We start from the raw sequence: 20,263 nt of genomic DNA, 5'->3' as shown, positions 1-20,263 counted from the left end.
TTGGAAAGGCTTTTCTTGGCCAGATTCTTCGAAGATGACACAGAGGTTTCGGTTCCTACTCTTCTCGCCACAAAGCAAAAGAAGGGAGAATCTATTAAAGCCTATGTGGAAAGGTTCCGTAGCATGGCATTGCGATGCCCATCAGGTATGACCCAATCAACTCTAGTTGAAACTTGCAGGCACAACCTGCAGACTCAGCTCCTCGCCCAGATGGGAGTAGCAGAATGTCGCTCTTGGAGACAACTAGTTTCACAAGGGGAGCAAGCTGAAGAGATTGTCGCTCAGATAAAAGCTGAAGAAGAGCCACAACCCAAACCGCAGCAACAACGCAATCAGAACAATGCCCAGCGGTCTAAGGGAAAAGAGACTTTAGCAGCTGACTACACGCAAGTCCCACCGCCTACTAAGCAAGGCAAGACGCCCAATCAGCAAAGAGCACCCAAGCAGTATTCGTTCAAAGAAGAGCATGTGGACACTCTGTTCCAACTACTTCGGAAGAACAATAAATTGCAGCTCCCCGAAATCAGAAAGCCAGATGAAGCAGGGAAGATAGATGACCCCAATTACTGTCGCTATCACAGGTTCTTGGGACATCCTACCAGAAAATGCTATGTGTTCAAGGACATCTTGCAAAATTTGGTGAATGCTAATGTACTTACTCTGAAGCCGGAGCAGAAGACTGTATCTACTAACTTGATTGCGGTCCAATTCGGTGATTTTCCTCCTGTAGCTGCTGCAGACGGTGTCATCCCAGTCCGTAAAGGGGAGATGCACCTGAAAAACACCGACTTACACAATCAGAAGGACAGGGGGTTGGTACCCCTCACAATTTCCAAAGGAGAAATCATGTGGGTCCACCCTGATCTAGTGGAGGACCAACAGTGGACGAATACCTGGTCCAAGAAGAAAGGAGGCAAGGCTAAGTCTTCTAACATGATTAGCCCCTCCGTTACTGAGAATGATGACCACCTCAAAACCCTTACAGATTCAGAAGAGGAGAGGATTGCCCTGGCAGCATATCCGGGAGATCACCCTGGCACTCGGTCTGGAAAGACTTACTTGAAAGACTACGGCCAGAATGCTCAAGAAGTCGAGGAACAGCCCCACTGCAACTTCACGAGAGTTGAACTCCCGTGAAGTTGCAGTCACAATTTGCCAGAGACTCGATTCTCTGGAATTGCTGACTGTAACTCCACGGGAGTTCAACTCCCGTGGAGTTTTAAGCAGAAATTAAGCTTCACGGGAGTTGAACTCCCGTGAAGTTTAATTTCTCCATAAACTTCACGGCTAAAAACAGGTCGGTTTTTGCAATTATTATGAAAATAGGTCGGTTTTTGCAATTAAATGTGTAAAACGGTTGGTTTTAAAAATTTGTCCTGTATTCTATAGATAGATGCTTAGACGTTTCATAAAGTATGCACTCGGGTTCATACCTGCGATGGATACACATGCTATTTCCTTCATCAGAAAATGTATAAAATCAAATGTTACATTAAAAGCTTTAGATATACAATACAAGGAATCTTTCCGATCTGAGCACGTTGCATTTTTTAGGAAAAAGGGGCTTTGGCCTCTTTCACTTGGAAAACAAAGTAATATACACTTCCTGAATCATGCCGCACATAAATATGGATATTATACAAGAGCTAATTATAAAAAAAGTGAACTTTTAAGAAAAAAAAAGATCAATCTTCTGCAAAACTTTGAGGGGCCAATTCAGGTAACCACAGCGGATCAATTCTTGTTACATTGCGGACATAGTTTTGACTAGTTCGAATCAGCTCATTGAAGATTATGCAGTCTGGTTTTTTTGCCCGCAACACTGATGAGGGATGGATTTGAACATTCTGACCACTCAATAAAGCCCTGTTGCAATAATATCCATGTCAGCAAAAGCCATAAGTTCACAGACATCCACACAGTTCAAACACGTGCACTCCTAGGCATTAACAAGTACATGCAAGCCCCCGTCAAAAAAAGAAAAAAAAAAGGAAAAAAAAAGAATTCAATCAATAACCTAACGTTGGAGTGAAACTTGAATCAAAATTGTTCTATTCATTGAAGAAGTTATAATAAAGCCTCTACTCAATATATACATCTTAATTTTTCCCCCTATCATAGGAGGAGATCGAGTTGTTACAAAGAGGCAAAAAATCTAATGAGGCTATATGGTTTGATGCTCCCCAAGGACATGAAAAATAGCCACTGTTTTGAATGTTCAAGGCAGTCACAGAACTATCAGGATCAGGTTTTTTGCCTCGTTTTTTGTTACACATATAATATTATTATCCCATTATCGTGAAGTTGTATGGTTGCCATGAACATACAAAAACAGTGGCCAGCAGTTAAAATACCACCCTGCCCTTGCGCAATGTTGTCTCATTGAATTAATGGAGAAAGGACTAAAGGTAGGCCTAAGAGAACTTGAGTATAAACTATTGAGAAGGAGATGACAACATTTAACTTAGTAGAAGAAATAACCTCCGCCGTAACTGAAAGGAAGAGTAGGATTCTTATAGCCAACCCCAAGAATTTGCAACAAAGGCTTCGCTGTTGTTGTTAATGATGTTGTTGCACAACCTGTCCTTATACTCATTTGTCATATCAGGCATGTTAAGATATGACACATATATGACAATTTCTCGTTATTAATGTGAGAACAACTTCACTTGGATGGAAATATACATATCACTTGAACAATTTCAAGATTCCACTACTCCCTGCAACCACTCTTTTAACTTCTTTTCTTATTTTTATCATCATCTATATTTTTACTTCGTACTTCGGTATCCCCTATAGAGTGTATGAGATAGCATTGCAAGTCAACAATTGATATTGTTGTCTCTGGGACCTCTCGTTGACACTTTGTATCTGAAATTGCAGATACATGATAATTGTGAAGGTGAACATGTTAACCTTCCTAAGGATATCTGTATCTACTTTCTTATAAAAAGTAATTAAATCAATAAACTTCCCTAAGGATAGTAAAAGATAAACAGCTCAAACTCATGGCTTGACAAAAAGTTTCGGTTTGTTATCTAAAGTGGCATATATCATGATACTCTCCAAACAGGATGCCTACATATTGTGCCTAGGGGAGTAATCAAAACAAGTAGATAACAGTTCAATTGAAATAAGAGTTGGAGTTAACCACTTGTGATGCAGCTTTTTGAAATCTATCTTACTTCAGCCATATTTCATAGTAATCTCATCTTCCGTTGGGTCCGGTAAAATTTGGTTGCAGTATGGAAATGAAAATAGTGAAGAACTCAAACCTGTATGATCCATCTGGTTGCTTCAGTGCTGCGTTCAGGAAAAAAGAGGCGGTAAGGCACCTCCGAAACTGAACCATGTCATCACCACATGATGATATTGATAGACCCATCTGCTGCATATGGCCTTTAATTTGCCTGCATCAGAAACCAGAATTTGAAAATTATGAGAACTTGACAAAAAGAATGAGAAAATATTTGATATTAAATCAAAATTATAATGCAATGACAGGATAGTTTCCAAAAGTTCTTCTCAAGGTAAAGGAGCGAGCAAAATTGACCTGTGAACATCTCGTGCATGCCTAAGAGACCGACTATTGATGAAGTTATCCCTACACCATTTATTGAGGCTTTTCTCCATCGTTTTCTCCTTGCTATTTGCAGCTTTACTCTTCTCCAGGCATTCTGCAGAAGCCCGATACACGTTCACCAAGGTTATATGGTCCCCTTCAGTACTTGAAAAGCTCTTCTTTGCTGCTGTTGCCTGAGGACCAAAAAAATAAAAATAATAAAAAAGCAACTTCTTTTAACAAGCAAAAGTGCAACAATAACAAAACTTACAGAAATGGTAATAATGTTCATCTATCATTGGTTGACACTACAGTTTACAAATTACAACTAATCCTCCATAAACCAGTATATGCATTCATTTAATACTTTAATCAAATTCTGTCACTTATATCATTATACACGTGCATAGCTAAACATAAATAATAAAATTTATTTTAGTCCAGAATCCTTAATTTTTAATGATATAACTGAAATAAAGGAGAAAACTGCTATATGAATTCATATGAGTCTACGATCCTGGCTGGTGTTTTGGCATTAGTGTACTCAGGAGAAAATGCAACCCGTTGCTTTGAAATCTTGTACAAGAACAAAAGTAAATATCTGGATATACCATGTACATACCTCTTCAATCTTTTCACGAGGGAAGTGAAAAATAGATTCCACTGAGAGCATAGCAACTACTATTAGCATTTCTTCCAAGCATTTAAATTCGTGAGCAATGATGAGAGCTTTCGAATATATGGGGTCTAAGGGCAGCCGAGCCATTTGAAGCCCGACTGGATCTGACAACTCGCCGCTGTCAGTTAGAGCCCCTAGTAAGTACAACTGCTCCATAGATTTAACAATGCCAGTCCTGTCAACAGTTTCAGATCCATATGAAGATTAAGGAAATTCTAATATTAGAAACAGAATGTCATCAGCTAAACAAGTGACCTATTTGCGGAAACAAATATTACAGTTAGTGATATTGTATCACAGCCAAGTATATCAGACAAGAAGTTAACTGGAAAGCACGAAAGAAAAAAAGAATGAGGGAACCTTGAAGGCTTTTCCATGAAATCAAAGGAGAAGATGTCCTTAATCCCAAGTGCTTTGAGCTGTAATACAACGTTTGATAGGTTGCATCTCTTAATTTCAGGAACAGTGGAATCCATAAGTTTGCCAAACTCACTTTCTGGGTACAGCCGAAAGCACTTCCCAGGCCCCTCACGTCCAGCCCGTCCACTGCATTATGCACACATTTAGGATGAAATATTCATAAAATATTCAGTTAAGGATCATATATCCCATGTCATAAGTGCAGTCAAACACCAGACGCATAATATATAACTAGCACATCTGTCTGTGAAATTATATAGTTGAATCATATATCAGCATTTAGCATTTGCAAACTTTGCGATGACATTGTACTTTCTTTAGGAAATGTCACAAAATATGACAGGTTAGCAACAAAATGCCATTACCATGGTCACTCTTTAAACATTAACCATAATCAATGTTTGATATGCAGCAGAATACAGACTGATACCCTACAAAATGATGGGACAAATTATACCAATAGCAGTGCTTGACATCAAGTCTCGATTCACAGGAAAATACTTTGCTACAAAAATTACAAGTAAGTTCAGGGCTAGCCACAAACTTATCAGCTCACTGATAACAAACACCTAATAGATCACAAACTTTAAGCCATGTACCAAGCTTTTCCAATTACCTTAACTAACAGGTATTCTAGGATAAAAATATCATGGGAAAAAAAACCCTCCATATGTGACAATCACACAATTACCTCCTTTGAAGAGCCTGTGCTTTTGAGGTTGGGATGATAATTAATGATTCCATTCCCGTAACTGGGTTGTAAGAACGAGCTTTCACCAATCCAGGATCTATAACGTACTTGATACCAGGAATTGTCACTGAAGTCTCAGCAATATTTGTTGCTAGTATGACCTGCACAAATGAAAAAGGAAATTACCTGCAGTTACATGACCAATGCATCATGAAGTCTCAAGACAATGTATGTTAACCAAACAAAATAATTTATAAATTCAAATTACACTCTTCTACATTTCCGAACATCAATGATGCATCAAGGACAAAATGCAGAGTTCTACATAATAGATTGGAAGTTTTTCTAAGGGAATTGTGTTCAATTTTTTCCTCATCAACTATAAGTCTATAACAGAACATCACTAGGAGCATAACTTCACAAAATGAAAGTAACTAGGAGTATCACCTAATAAAGCGCAAAATAGTTGCCACATCATTATAGTACAACAGAACGAAGAGGAGACTGTCATTAATGGAATTTATGTTTAATAAATTAGCCAATAGCTATTAAATTTGTGTAAATGTATAAAATAAAGACACAGACTGACAGTAGCATCTATCGCCAGTATTAGTAATGATAACATGTCTAAATATGCATCTGCAAACAAAGTTCTCCTTTATGAAAATTTTATCAAACTCATATATGAGACAGAAAACAACATAATTAAGTTTCTTGCAGTAGTTGATGATGAGGTTCTCTTCTTCCACGTTGGCCACTGATTCATAGTTGCATGCTTAACTTCAAACTTTGAGAGTACAATTAAGTATATGAGATGGTGTTCAGTTTTTTATTTTTGGTTTCTATCTTGCACAAATCATCTTTTGTAATTTCTTTTACTACTAACAGTATTTGTATTCTCTGCGAACGAATTTTCTCAAGTAAAAAAAGACATGCCTTGAAAATAAATCAATAGTTAAAACTATAAGAAAATTTAGTGATCTTAATTGATAAAATACACGATCACAAATGTAGAAATGTACAAAGAGAATCAGATTTACCTTGCGGCTGCCAGATGGGGCTGGCTTAAACACATTCATCTGTTGTTCCGAGGGAAGTGAGGAGTATATAGGGGCAGTCAGAATTTTCTGACTACCCTCAGGTAACTGGCGAGCACGCTCATGAACCAGTCTCTCAACAGACTCAATCTCCTCTTGTCCTGTAAGAAAAGCAAGTATATCTCCAGGACCCTCCCCTAAATGGATCTGTAAAGATAGGAATAATTCTTGTATAAGTTGAAGCATTTAACTTGTAATCAATACTTTCAGATAGCCAATATGCTAGGGGAGTGCATGAAGCAGCTTTATATCACACTAGTAAAAAGAAAGATATCACCAAGGATTCAACACTACATTCATTGACCAGTGAACCTGAAGGAAATCAAGAGGGAAAGGGTCTAACATGTATTCTTAAACTGTATCTTAATGGACAAAACAAACTAGAGAGCACCATATGTATTCTTAAACTATATCTGGAGGAAGAAAATCCAACATATGTTATTAAATACAAGATCCTGCTCAGTATATGGTTTTAATTTAATGAAAATTTTTCTCAAACTCAAAAAAGATGGAAAGCCAACATAACAAAGGGAGAAAAGGAAGAAACAAAGTAATCAACCATAAGATAAATACCTGAAAAATAGTAATAAGAGTGGCATCCAGATAATCTGGCTCAGGATGATATGTATATAGTACATCTACAGGATATTGTCTTCCTTGAATATGAACAGCTTTGGCACCATCAAAGTACTCAGAGAAACCCCTTGCATCAAGGCTAGCAGACATTATAATCAACTTTAACGGTGTAAGTTTTGCATTCTGATACGGCTTCAAATTGTTGATGCTTTGAGTCTTGTCTTCTTTATCAGGCATGATTAGCTTTTTAGCAGCCGTATGACAAGGATTTTGCCTCTTAACAATAATTAGTGATCTTTCATGTTGTACTTTCTTCAACAACCCTAGCAAAACATCTGTGTGAACTGTTCTTTCATGAGCTTCATCAACAACTATCGTACTATAATTCGACAGAAATGGATCCAGCAATGCCTCCCTGCAATCCATGAACCTGTGATTTAGTCGTCACAAGTATAACTGAAAGTATATAAACTTTAGTCATCATTTGAAGCCTGAACTTTCAAATTTCAAAAACTATGTTAATGCAACAAATCAGGCTCCGTATTTGCAATTAAGAGCATCCGCAACTATTTTTTACTAATCTGCATACAAAAATATAGACAAAAATATACTATATGAAAACTTACAAAACATGTCATGCCGTGCAGCATTAAAATTACTTGAATGACGAATCAATAATGTCATATCAAATGGTTCGGTATTCAAGAATTGGCAAAAGAAAAAGTAAACCCTAAAGACACAAACTATATTTAATGTAAAGTTGCTTGCCTTGATCCAAGTGAGACGGTATCTACAACACCTTAACACCAAGAGAAATAACATGTTTGCATTCTTAAATAATAACAATATATATTCATCAGACCAGAGATGGTTCAACTTGGACTATAATTGGGAAGCACCATACTTGCACCTTTTAATGGGACAATATACATTCACTGGAACCTTGATTTATTCAAATTGGACTACTATTACAAATAAAGGTCAATCATATTCTTGCATTTAGTATTTTATGTCAAGGACCTTATTTAGGTGTCCAGAAAACCTCCAAAATAAATGAGCACTGATATTTATAAATGACTCAAGAAATGGACATGAAGATACTATTAGGGGGTGTTTGTTTCAATTTTTTTGGGGATATGGTGTGGATTTCAAGTTTTGGGATGTAAAAAGAGGTTTTTTGGGGTTTATAATTCCATAAAACTTGTTTGTTTCAAAATAAGTTTTAGGATATTAAATCCCCAAATAATAAAAAAGTAATATATTTAAGGATTTGTAAAATCCTCTTTTTCATGTGGGATGTGGGGTGGATTTCAAAAGCTTTATACAAATTATGGATTTCAAATTCCAAAAAGTTTGAAACAAACAAAAATATTACAAATTATAGTATTCCGAATCCCAAAATATTGTTGAAACAAAGAAAGTTTTAGGAATCCCAACCCATAACAAATTACCTATGGATTTCAAATCCCATGATGAAATCCATATCCTAAAATTATAGGATTTGAAACAAACACCCCCTTAATGTAGCCAAATGAAGTTGAATAATAGAATATACAAACTTTTACATAGTTCATGCAGAAGGTACTTTGAGATATGATTAACAATAGGGTTTTTTGTCTTTTAACCCAAGGTTTTACCACCAATTATTTAAAAACCCACCCACTTCCATAAATACCTATACACCAAAAGTACCCTTGTGACTTATTTATAAACCATCTAGTAATATACTCTCTAACTTTATATTGTAGTTTCCAAAAAATTCAAAAATCCAAAATTGCCTTTCTTCAACAAATAAACTCATCGGTTCTCTCTTTTTCTCTCTTCCTTCGTTTCACAAAACACTAAACTCAAAGAGCCGATCCCCAAATCCTAGGTGAAGTTAATACCTGAAATTCCACCAAAGCAAACCAAACTATGGCACTTTATATGATAATATAACTTTTAGGAGCAAAGTATAATACCTTATAAAGAAGTATAGCTCTTTAAGACTAAAGTGTATCTCTTTATCGTTTAATATAGCTCTTTATTGATTTTGGGACTACAGAAAGAAATTAATAGCATGTAGTATGTCGTCAAGAAAATTGCTCGAAAATTAAAAGATTTAATATCCACTGGACTAATTAACAAAAAATATGAAAGCTTAATAGTTATTAATTTTTGGCTGAACAAAGTATAACGCTTTATTCGAAAAGATTCTTATGAGAAAAGTATAACACCATATATAGAAGTATAACTCTCTACAACTAAAGTGTATCGCTTTATTGGTACAATATAGCTCTATGTTGGTTCTGGGACTTTAGAAAAGAAACATTTAATGGACCAAAGAGAGGTCCTTTAAACGTCATTTGAAACCTGAAATGGGAGTGAGTCAATCCTCCCAAGTCATCCTATACACAAGAGTATATACAAGCTTTGTACAGGAAAAACCATAGCCACTACTGTCACAACAAAAATACACCAGAAAGTGACAGTAACGTAGGAGAAACTGTAGAGAAGAAATATTTAATGATTGCAAATAGAAATCACATGAAAACCAAAGAAGCAAAATGAAAACCAAACCAACGCCTTTTATGAAGAGAAATATTAACAGAGGAAAGATATTTTTAGGGAAGATAAATGAGGGAAAGAGGGATTTTGAAGAAGATGAATATGCTAAATGTCCATAAAGTAAATGGAGTAGCGCACAAAAATAAATTTCTCCTGCCATCATCATTAATGTGATTGAGAGGATGATCACTATTTATAAGTAGAAAGGAAAGGGCTATTTTGGATTTTTATTTTTGGAGATACAATATAAAGTTTGAGGGTATACTAAATCTTAGGTTTAAAAATAATTCATATAGGATACTTTGGGTGTATGTGTGTTTATGGAAGTGAGTGAGTTTTTAAATAAGTGAGGTAAAACTTTGGGTTAAAAGACAAAAATTCATTAACAATATCTTCCATTTATCAATTCTTGGAACTGTTTTGGTCAAACAGATCGGAGGCATAGATATAAATATAAACCTTGTATTCAAAGTCTATATACAGAGTTGAGGGTCTTGATTACCTTACTAGCAAACCATCGGTCATGTACTTGATCCTTGTGGAGCTAGAAGTTACATCTTCGAATCTGATAGCATATCCAACCTTCTGGCCTAACTCTACATTACACTCTTCTGCAACTCGTTTTGCAACAGTAACAGCCGCAACTCTCCGGGGTTGAGTGATACCAATGAGCAACCCGTCATGACAAAATCCAGAATTGCATAGAAACTGTGGCAGTTCTGTGGACAATATAAAGTGATCAATTTATATCTAATCAGAAAAGTAGATATCATAACTACTAGAGTATATTTCTTCTCTACATAATGAAATATATGGACGAGATGCTTCAGGACAACATCAATGTGCACCTCCAAGCAAGATAGCTAACAAAATCTACACGAGCACCATGCTCATCTCTTCTTCTAAAAGGAGTTATTCTTCATTAGCAAGTCTAATTGGTTGGAGAATGTTTCACCAGAGATCATATAAAACAGAGAGATTTTAAAAGAAAGAACGAAAAGAACATCTCACACACGTGTGGTTTTTCCGCTTCCTGTTTCACCAACAATTATCAAAGTATCATTCTTCCTCACTTCGTCCACGAGCCTTTTCTCAACTAAAACAACCAACCATAAAAACAAAAATAAGTATGAGTATAAATCTAAGTAAACATGTAAAAAGGGGGTAAATTTAAGAAAACCCCCTGAACTTTGGGCTGATTTGTACAAAACAACTATGAACGTTACTTCGCAGACTAGAGGAGTTCACCCCAACACCTGGTGACTTCTCAAATAGTTCCACCCACTTAATACCATTTTTGAGAAAATAACCTCCCTCTACCTAATTCAAAATTTTTTATTCCCTCTATTCTATGTACATTGACAAACCCTAGAATGAAAATTTCCCCAAAGCTCGAGTAATTTCAAAAGTTTAGGGAGTTCTATGAAACTCTGGAAGTTTTCTCTCCAATTTTTGAGGTTCAACATGGTCGTTTATTGCAAATCATCCCAATGTTCAGTGGCGTTTTGTGAAATTTACCCTAAAATTGCAGCAAAATTAGCACTAAAAGCTAGATTACCTGCTGCAATGGGCAAAGACTTCCTCTGCTGTGCAATCCACTGCTTCCTAAACCCAACAACACCAAACAAACACCACAATCAATAACAACATAAAGGCTTAATCTTTAATAATGAAAACTAGCTACCAAATTTACCTGGCAAGTAAATTTTGGGTTCTATGATCACCGGAAGTAAAGTTGCCACCTTTATTCTGATTTTGAGCCTGAGCGTTGCTTGGGAGTAGCGGCATCTGATGAGCAATAACAAAAAAAAAAGATTAAAAAATACAAAATTAGAAGAAACGATACAGGAAGACATTGCTTGAATAAGAAAAGAACAAACCCTAATCCAATATCACGAACTTGAATGTCAATCAGTGGATTTAGGAAGGGTTTTACGAAGAGCAATCAAGTTTATTTCCCAAAGAAGGAATCTTTGTTGGTTCAGGCAGAGGGACGACGAAGATCGCGGTGGCGCGCGACGGCGGCGGGCGGTTATCGGCGAGAGGAGGCGAGCGAGGGAACAACGAGAATTTTTACGGACGAATTTGTTTTGATTCAAAGTCGAACGGCTGGGATTTCATTCGCTGATAAAATCAGTGGCCAGGATCCTTTCAGGGGAGAACATGTATTTTAAGCTTATTTGCACTTTAATACCTTAAAAGTTTCAGCCTTTTCCTCGCTTGAGCTCTACTTCGATAATTCAAACTTATGTTAGTTTGAAATTTTGATGACGATAATTCAAAGGCCTAAGCTTGTTCCTCACTTTTATCAAATTCAAAAAATAAAATAAAATTTGGTTAGAAAATTTGTTGATCATTCACTTTTTTTTACTTTGATATTCTTGAAATTTAAACTTTGATTTTCTTTTCTTTTTTTTCATTTTAAGATGTAATCTTTTCAAAATAGAACTATTGGTTATCAAAGTTGAAAAGTTAAACCTCAGGAGGCTAAATTGCAAAGATGTATTACTTTTTTTTTCGGGGTGATAGAGCATGTTACACATTTCTAATCATATAGTAACATGTCATATCAACATGTATTATCGTTGATATGATTTATATTTATTAGTTGTGTGAATGGTTTCTAAGTAATTTATAATCTCTCCACATATCATCGGCTATTTGTTGCCTTAGAATCTCTCCTCGTCTAATACTGAAAAACCCTAAACTGCACCCTACTGCCAGTCAAACCAATTTGAAATCAACAAAACTATAATCTCCCGATATATCCAAGTTTCTACTAAATAATTCAGCAAATAATCAAGCAACAAAACGAAGGTGACCCAAAAAGGCAGCGAGAAGAGTTCGTGTAAGGCTCTCGAATGGATAAGTTAATCTGTTCATTCTCTATCGATCGAATATGTGAACGATTTTGGATTTTATCAATGATTTATCTATAGCTCCTTGTCAACCGAAAAGCCTTAAACTACATTGTAGACTTACAAGGTTACCTAGCTGCTATGTCTCATTCTCTTTTTTGAGCAAGCTCCGAAAAGCCTTAAACTACATTGTAGACTTACAAGGTTACCTAGCTGCTATGTCTCATTCTCTTTTTTGAACAAGCTAGAGCTTGCTGGAAGTTTATCTAGGGGTGATCGATGTCAAGTGAAGCTTTCTTCTCTGGATTGTTTGCTTTTGCTCATCAACCAATGATCGATGTCAAGTGAAGCTTTCTTCTCTGGATTGTTTGCTTTTGCTCATCAACCAAGCATCATAAAGTCATAATGGTCCAATTAAAACTAGGCTAAAGATCAAAGCTATCACCAAAGACAAGCCTAATTGCGAGTAAACCAAATAACATCAATTCAGACAATGAATCGTACCGTGTTACTGTAAATAAATCAAAAATAACAATTCAGACAATGAATCGAAGCTCACCCTCGGATCTTCCCCCGTGTTACGCGATCGGCGATGAACGATCCATAGAAGAGCGAGGGAACGTTCGCGATCTCAAGCTGACGAGAGCTCGATTGGAGAAACCCTAGTTTGGTCGGCGTCGATCTAGGGTTTGATCGCGAGAGAGAGAGAGAGAGAGAGAGAGAGAGAGAGAGAGAGAGAAGAGAGGACGAGGAGACGAAAGAGAAAGAAGATGGACTCGAGTTTTGGAGGTGACGAGCAAGGCGACGAGGAGAGTCGGGTTCGCGTCGGGCGACCGTTTCCGTCGCTCTCCCTCGCTTTCACTAGCGCAGCGGGGAGAAAGGGGGAAAGAAAAAAAATAGATATAGGTTTTTCTGCAGTGAAATTTAAATTCTTTTTCCTTTTTGTTTTCTTTCAAAACAAACAGTAGAAACTCATTTTCTTTTCTATTTTACTTTCTTTTCTCTCTCTTTCTCTCAAACCAAACATAGCCTTAGTATTTCTCGAAAAGAAAAAGACTGGTTTACATTTTCTTCGAATTTGTGATGACAACTAAATATTTATCTTCATGTGGTGTGATGCTCAAGTGATAAGGCCATGTTGGTTATAAAAGGGCCAAGCAAAGCAACTTATATTCATCATCGTGTGAAGAAGGAACCCACTCACGAGCATGTTGTAAAGTTTGTTAGTTGCAGTTAGACCCTCTTAACAGTTTTTATTTCTTCTATGCATATCTATCTATAGTCTACATATAAATTACAATGAACAACATCCACATGTAATATTTCTTCCGTACATATTTTCCATCTACCATATGTTCACATAAACAATGCCTAGCACGACAGAAACTTATGCAAGCCCAATGAACAAAACCAGAAACCAAATTGTTATTACAAAATTTGACGGGACAAAAATGAGTGAACGAAGGATAAACTAAGACTGCAGTACGTCCCCAAATCTATCTGCATCTAACATACTAGTTGAGGCATCCTGCGCCGCCACAATACCTCTTCAAAGTGATGGAATATTGTACTCTCATTTTAACAGAAACAGACTAGAGGGACTAATTTCGAGATATATAGATGATTTTGGGGATCTGACAGCAATAACAATGATTCTGTGGACTAATATCAAAATATTAAAGATCTAAGGAACTAATATTGAAAAATCCATATAAATAACATGGGCATACTGCAATTATCTGTTTTCTCTCTTCTTTTCATTCTTATCACAGCCAGAAGCTTTTGATACGTGGGCTGACTGGGAACAAGTTGAAACAAAAGCAAAGAACATCAGAAGATTTAGCATGCCTACTACTTTTAGCGTCACTAAAGCCTCTTACCCTCCCACTTATTATATGGGTAACAAATTTTCACCACTAAAATGAAAATTTAAAGACAAATTAGGTTTCATCTTATATTAAGTTTTTAATAAATAAAGTGATCTTTAGTAGAGGTTAGGGTTCTAGGACTAAAATCGCTGCCAACAAATCCCACTTACATGAACTTCGAGATTATGGCTAGGGTTGACGATCAAATCTGGGACTCTAGCTTTGACGCCGACTTCGGCTAGAAGTTTAGAACTGAGCTACTACGTACCTGGCAACTATCACACTTTTGGGACTCGCGACGGCGATGCAGCGGGGATTAAGGGGACCCGCTGGTGTTTTCCGGTGAGCTTGTTGGCGGTGTGCACTTTCTCGTCGCATTTGACTCCTCAGTCGAATTCCAAGCCCTTGGTACCTTATCAGGAATAAACCCAAAACACAACCCTTTGGCCGACTCCCACAGTCGTCTCTCGACCTTAGGGGAAGGAAAGACCTAGTCAACTCTCAAGAGTTTCGGGCATTTGACTCCTCAGTCGAATTCTAAGCCATTGGTACCTTATCAAGAATAAACCCAAGGCACAACCCTTTGGCCGACTCCCACAATCGTCTCTCGGCCTAAGGGGGAAGGAAAGACCTAATCAACTCTCAAGAGTTCTGGGCATTCGACTCCTCAATCGAATTTCAAGCCCTTGGTATCTTATCAGGAATAAACCCAAGGCACAACCATTTGACCGACTCCCACTGTCATCTCTCAGCCTTAGGGGAAGGAAAGACCTAATCAACTCTCAAGAGTTCTGGGCATTCGATTCTTCAGTCGAATTCCAAGCCCTTGGTACCTTCTCAGAAATAAACTCAAGGCATAACCCTATAGTCGACTCTCACATTCGCCACTCGACCATACGAGGATTATGAATACCTAGGCACCCAACCTCAGGGTTGCCACTCTGCTAAAAGGTATTCATAAACCTAAGGTATGAATATTAAGTGTATAGCCAATACTTAATTGATCTAAAAACTTAAGCAATCATTTGTCAAATTCTGATCAATTAAACGCTTAGCAAAACTAAGGCATCAGATGAACTAGTTGTCATAAGTCCCCAGCACGGGTCGACACATTATAATTAACTCACTTCAGCCAACATTTCAGACAAGAACAAAGATACATAGCTAAAAGAATATAAATGATGAAGGCAAGCTCAAGAATGGAAACAAAATTTGATTTTTATTCAATAAGATTAACTTCATTACAAACTTCTCTACAAAAAAAAGAGACATGCAGGTCTTCAAAGCTCTCGATCAGATTCGGGAGTTGTACTTGGCGGTCTCCTGGTGGTAGCAGTTGCAGAAGATTCCTCAGGAACCCCAGCAACAGGCTCGACCTCATCGTCACTCGCTGATAAATCTAACCCGCCTCCACTCGACATCTTTCAACAAATCGAGACAGCAGGAGACGCAGGAAGGATAGAAGCGATCTAGAGTAGGATGAGAGTTGTGAGGCACTAGAGAAGCGAAGTAGTCGACCCCAGCCTTACATGCTAAGGCCACCTCGGCTTTCCCTATAGAACCATGAAGTTAGTCATCAACCACCTTCTTTTTATACTGCTCCGAATCCAGATGAACCAGTTTGTCCTCCAGTTTTTTTGATAAGGGCCGTGGACGCCTGAAGCTTCGATTGCAGTTCTTCAAAGTCCTTCCTCGTCTTCTCGAGAGATAGGCGACTTGATCGAGCCTCCGCCTCAGCCGTCGTTCTGCGACACTTCTCGAACTCGACCTCCACCTATAGATGAACCATCTCCCTTTGAAGGTCCTCGATGGTCCCCACCTGCTTGGAGAACTGGATTCGAAAGTTCTTGAGGAGCTCTTCCTTCTTATCCAGACTCCGGCGCCAAGCGTCTTCTTTGTGAGCCAATTTGGCCTCCAAGACAGTGATCCTCTTCTCTACCTCTTCTTTGGCTGACTTCTCCTTTGCCAGCCCTGCTTGGCATTCAAGGGAACGCTCAAGTCGATTGAACATGGCGTTCTCCAGCAAAGTCCCTCGAGCTAAACAAGCTTGGAGAGCTTGGTGTATGCCAACACTTGGCATATCATCCAAAATCTTCCCGTCAGCACCATTCTCCATCCGGTCTGACGGAGTTTCAGCTCTCCCCTCGACGTCATTGTCCACCCTAATCGGCTCCTTGCCAGGATGACAAGACGCCTCAGGAATAGTACTGGGGCCTACGACATCCTCCTCGACTGTTAGGATCGTTGTCTCCATGCCAGGAGAAGACTCGTCTATCCGCCCCACATTTTCTAAGCGATTAAGCTGATTTACCAACGGACCCGTCCCAGTTGGTTGGGACCCTACAACCGATCCGATTGGATGCCGCCTCTCGACCATTGTCCTCCCCCTCAATTCAGAGAAATTTTTAGTTGCTTGAGGTATCAAGACAGCCACCTCCTCAGTGCTGAAGCCCCCCCCTCACCTTCTTATGGGGCCTAGCAGTGGAACTCAACCCCTCGGTCCCTGCATTCCTCTTACGATTTTCCGCCAACAGAGGAACGTGGCTCGCCCTTGCCTGGAAGCCAGTAGAGGACAAAATCATGGATATGTCCACCGTTTGGTGAGACGCATCATCAAATAGAGCATCACTCTCCCGTAGCCCGGCATAAGAACCGGCCTTTTCTAGATCCATCATCTCAGAATCACTAAGGGTAACTAGCCTCAAAGCGTCTTCATTCGCCTCCGGCCAGCCCGAACAGGAGAAGACGATGTCACCATCATAGACCCACATGAACCGCCTCCTCCGGTCCTCATCCAACTCTAACGAATCCGAGACAAGCTGGAACTCACCACGATAGTGGTAGGAGTAATACATGTCCTTCTCATTCGACCCCTTGCTGATCAAATGCCCAAGCAATCTCAAGCTTGGTTGGACTCCAACAAGGTGGCAAATGAGGATAAAAGCCATCAGAACCCCCACTGCATTCGGATAGAACTGGGAAGGGGAGACTCCTAGAGCGGTGTGCACCTCCTTAATAAAAGGGTGTAAGGGCAGACGTAAGCCATGCTCCAAGTAGGCTAAGTACAACGGCACTCGACCCTTGCCATGACAATACACTGACTCTCTCATCTATGACGCCACCAAGGTGAGAGTTCGAGAGATATTGTATTGATCATACAACCCCACTAGATTGTCCATATGTACCTTCGAGCGGATAAGTAGAAGAATAGTGAGTCTCTCCTCACTACGGCCAGAATTTAAAACTTGAGAGGCCATGGAAGACTTTTTCTTAAAAAACTTGGAAGAATATCAGGAATTTGTCAGAGCGAAGGTTCGTAAAATAATTATCTTAACATCAAGAGTCCATTTATAAGCTTTCAAAGGAAGAGTATAGAAGGATTTCAAAGGACGCGGTGATTTTCGAAGCAACCAATCCAGATCCGCTTCGGAAACTGAAGCGGTTCACTTGAAACACGAAGCGTCACCCTTATTTAATGCTCCACGTTCCAATACTCGAAAAGTGGAAGATCCTCCATTATGTCTATGACACTTCGTCTCCCAAAAAGACGGTTCAAATCTTTGATAACGTCAGCCATAAAAAGTGGAGTCAATAATGGGTGCCCGATAATGACAGCCACGTCTCTAAGACAAAGACTTCTTATTTTTTCGTCCCCAACAGGCTTGTATTGATCAAAACATATCTTCTTTCTCTTGGAGCCGACTAAAAGTCGACTCCAAACGAAAGGGGCTAACTGTTATGGTGTTCACTAACCCAATATACGTGTATTTGCAAAATGATACAATATAAGTCCTAGCAAAATAACCTCAACCCACTTAAGTGGCCTAAGCCCAATAGATGTCTCGACCACGCCGACTCTGCAAGTCGACATTCTTTCATGACGACACGAAAGGCGGAATCAGTCGACCCTATCGTCGAGAACGAGCCTACTTAGGGAACTCGACCACTCACTGGACAATTCTCGAGGACAACTTGAGGAACATTCCCTACTGTCGGCTAAGTCGAGGACTCAATCTCGGCCTCAAGCCTCTCCCCCAGAGCATATGTTAAAATTTCAGTCCACCTCGGACAAGCCTTATCCAGATTTTTGTGCCTCCTGCCATACTCTCAATCACTTCCCAGAAAATACGAAGACATCCTCCCCCGTGCTGAAATGACTTCCTCTCCAGTTGACAGCCGATAACTGTAAAGCGAGGGATTGTTCAGCATGTCAGCGTGCCTCCTGTCACCTCAAAAGAGAAAGAAAAAATCTCAAAGAAAGGTGACCTCACTTCCTCTGTCACGCTGACTCTAAAAAAACAAGAGGACACAGTTCTTCATCTAGACAGAGGAGCTCACGCAAATCCTCTCGGCATGCACATTGCCCTTCAAGAACCACATTGGTTCTTAACCTTCCCCTTCCCCACTCGAGTTTCATTAACTTGACCGTCGGAGGAACCACGGGGGAACCGGTCTCCACCCTCTCACGAGTCTTTCTTGTCTGTGCAGCGTGGACATCAAGCCCTCATTCAAAAACTAGGTATAAAGTTGGAGAAGGGAGCGGGCCCTCCATCTTCCTTCATCAATCCTCAACAAATTCATCCAAACACGGATATAATTGGTTATGTGATATTTAACATCAACATATATAATATATCTTAATTATATTATATTATAAAATTCTATTATAACGTAAGATAATAAAATATTATATAATATTATCTGATATAACATTATTATATATCATTATTACATATTGGTTAATAACGTTTCATATATTATAATATTATTTTATATTATTTAATATATATTTTATTAGTTAGAATAAAAATATTATTGTAGTATTTTTATAATATAAAAAATTATATTATAATATAGTGCTTGATATATTAATATATAATATATTAATTAATTTTAATATAATTATATTATATAATAATTTACTATTTTCTATTATACGTTATTATATAATAAATAATCTTAAATATATGTCAATATTGTGGTATTAAATATTAAATAATATTTTATTGTCTACAATAAAAATTATAATAATCTACTACATATTAAAGTATGATAATATATATAAATTAATATAATATAATATATTATTTAATAATATTTTTTAATTAATAATATTGAACATATTAATAGTATATTATGGTTATTATAAATACTATATTTTAATAAGGAGTCATTGTTATGCAAGTATCTATTTAAATTATAGTAATTATCATGAAATAAAATAAAATATTATATTTTTAATAATAATTTAATATTTTAAATAATATTATATTGAATTAAACAAAATATTATAATATTTGATTAAATATTATATTATTGAAATATTGTATTATATTATGATAACATACCAAATAATATACTAAACCAATTAGGTAAATTAATTTAGACTTAATTGATAGATAAATATTGTACTTTAATAAGTTGTCACATCATCAATTATCCCACATGAATTGTTAAATCAAAGCTTTAAATTGTCCCATTATCCTAAATTGTCCAAATTTAAACCACTCAAATTATCCCAAAGGGATAAAATTGTTCCATTGGAATGGAATTATCTCACTTGGCCTCAACTTGTCCCAACCAATAAACCCCCTAGACATATTGGACATGGAAAAGTTAAATTGGACAATATCAGAGAAATTAACCCCTCAAAAAGTTTCTCAAACTGAAAGATCTTTCTCAAAGAAACCCTCTCTTTCTTTTAAATTTTAGAAAGATTTGTACAAATCACCCCAAAGTACGTAGTTATAGAAAACTACCTAAAAAGTACACAGCATGCAGTTGGCTACCAGAATCCCCCAACAAAATAAATCTAGTAAATCATAGCATACCACTGCCTTAAATCCGAAGTAAAGCTTATATCTAAGCCAAACCAAAAACTAGAATTCTCCTTTCTGTTACAAAAATCCATCAGCCCATTCCACAGGCCATCATCACCCTTTTTCACTTTCCCCCTTAACTTCTG

At 37.6% G+C, this 20,263-nt stretch overlaps 1 protein-coding gene across 1 annotated transcript; it reads right to left on the bottom strand.

Moving 5' to 3' along the window:
• Nucleotides 1,455–13,325, bottom strand: LOC109844373 (pre-mRNA-splicing factor ATP-dependent RNA helicase DEAH10). Its single transcript, XM_020413376.1, has 13 exons — nucleotides 12,990–13,325; nucleotides 11,266–11,360; nucleotides 11,131–11,177; nucleotides 10,588–10,668; nucleotides 10,075–10,291; nucleotides 7,023–7,440; nucleotides 6,393–6,596; nucleotides 5,353–5,513; nucleotides 4,602–4,787; nucleotides 4,185–4,416; nucleotides 3,554–3,756; nucleotides 3,276–3,410; nucleotides 1,455–1,866 (listed from the first exon to the last, which is right to left on the bottom strand). Exons 2-13 carry the CDS (start codon nucleotides 11,358–11,360, stop codon nucleotides 1,686–1,688), a joined length of 2,160 nt encoding a protein of 719 aa, XP_020268965.1. The 5' UTR covers nucleotides 12,990–13,325; the 3' UTR covers nucleotides 1,455–1,685.

The sequence above is a fragment of the Asparagus officinalis genome, chromosome 6, assembly GCF_001876935.1.
Source record: "Asparagus officinalis chromosome 6, Aspof.V1, whole genome shotgun sequence".
Lineage (NCBI taxonomy): Eukaryota > Viridiplantae > Streptophyta > Magnoliopsida > Asparagales > Asparagaceae > Asparagus > Asparagus officinalis.
Note: the sequence above shows the minus strand (reverse complement) of the source record. Positions and strands in the feature narration are given on the sequence as shown.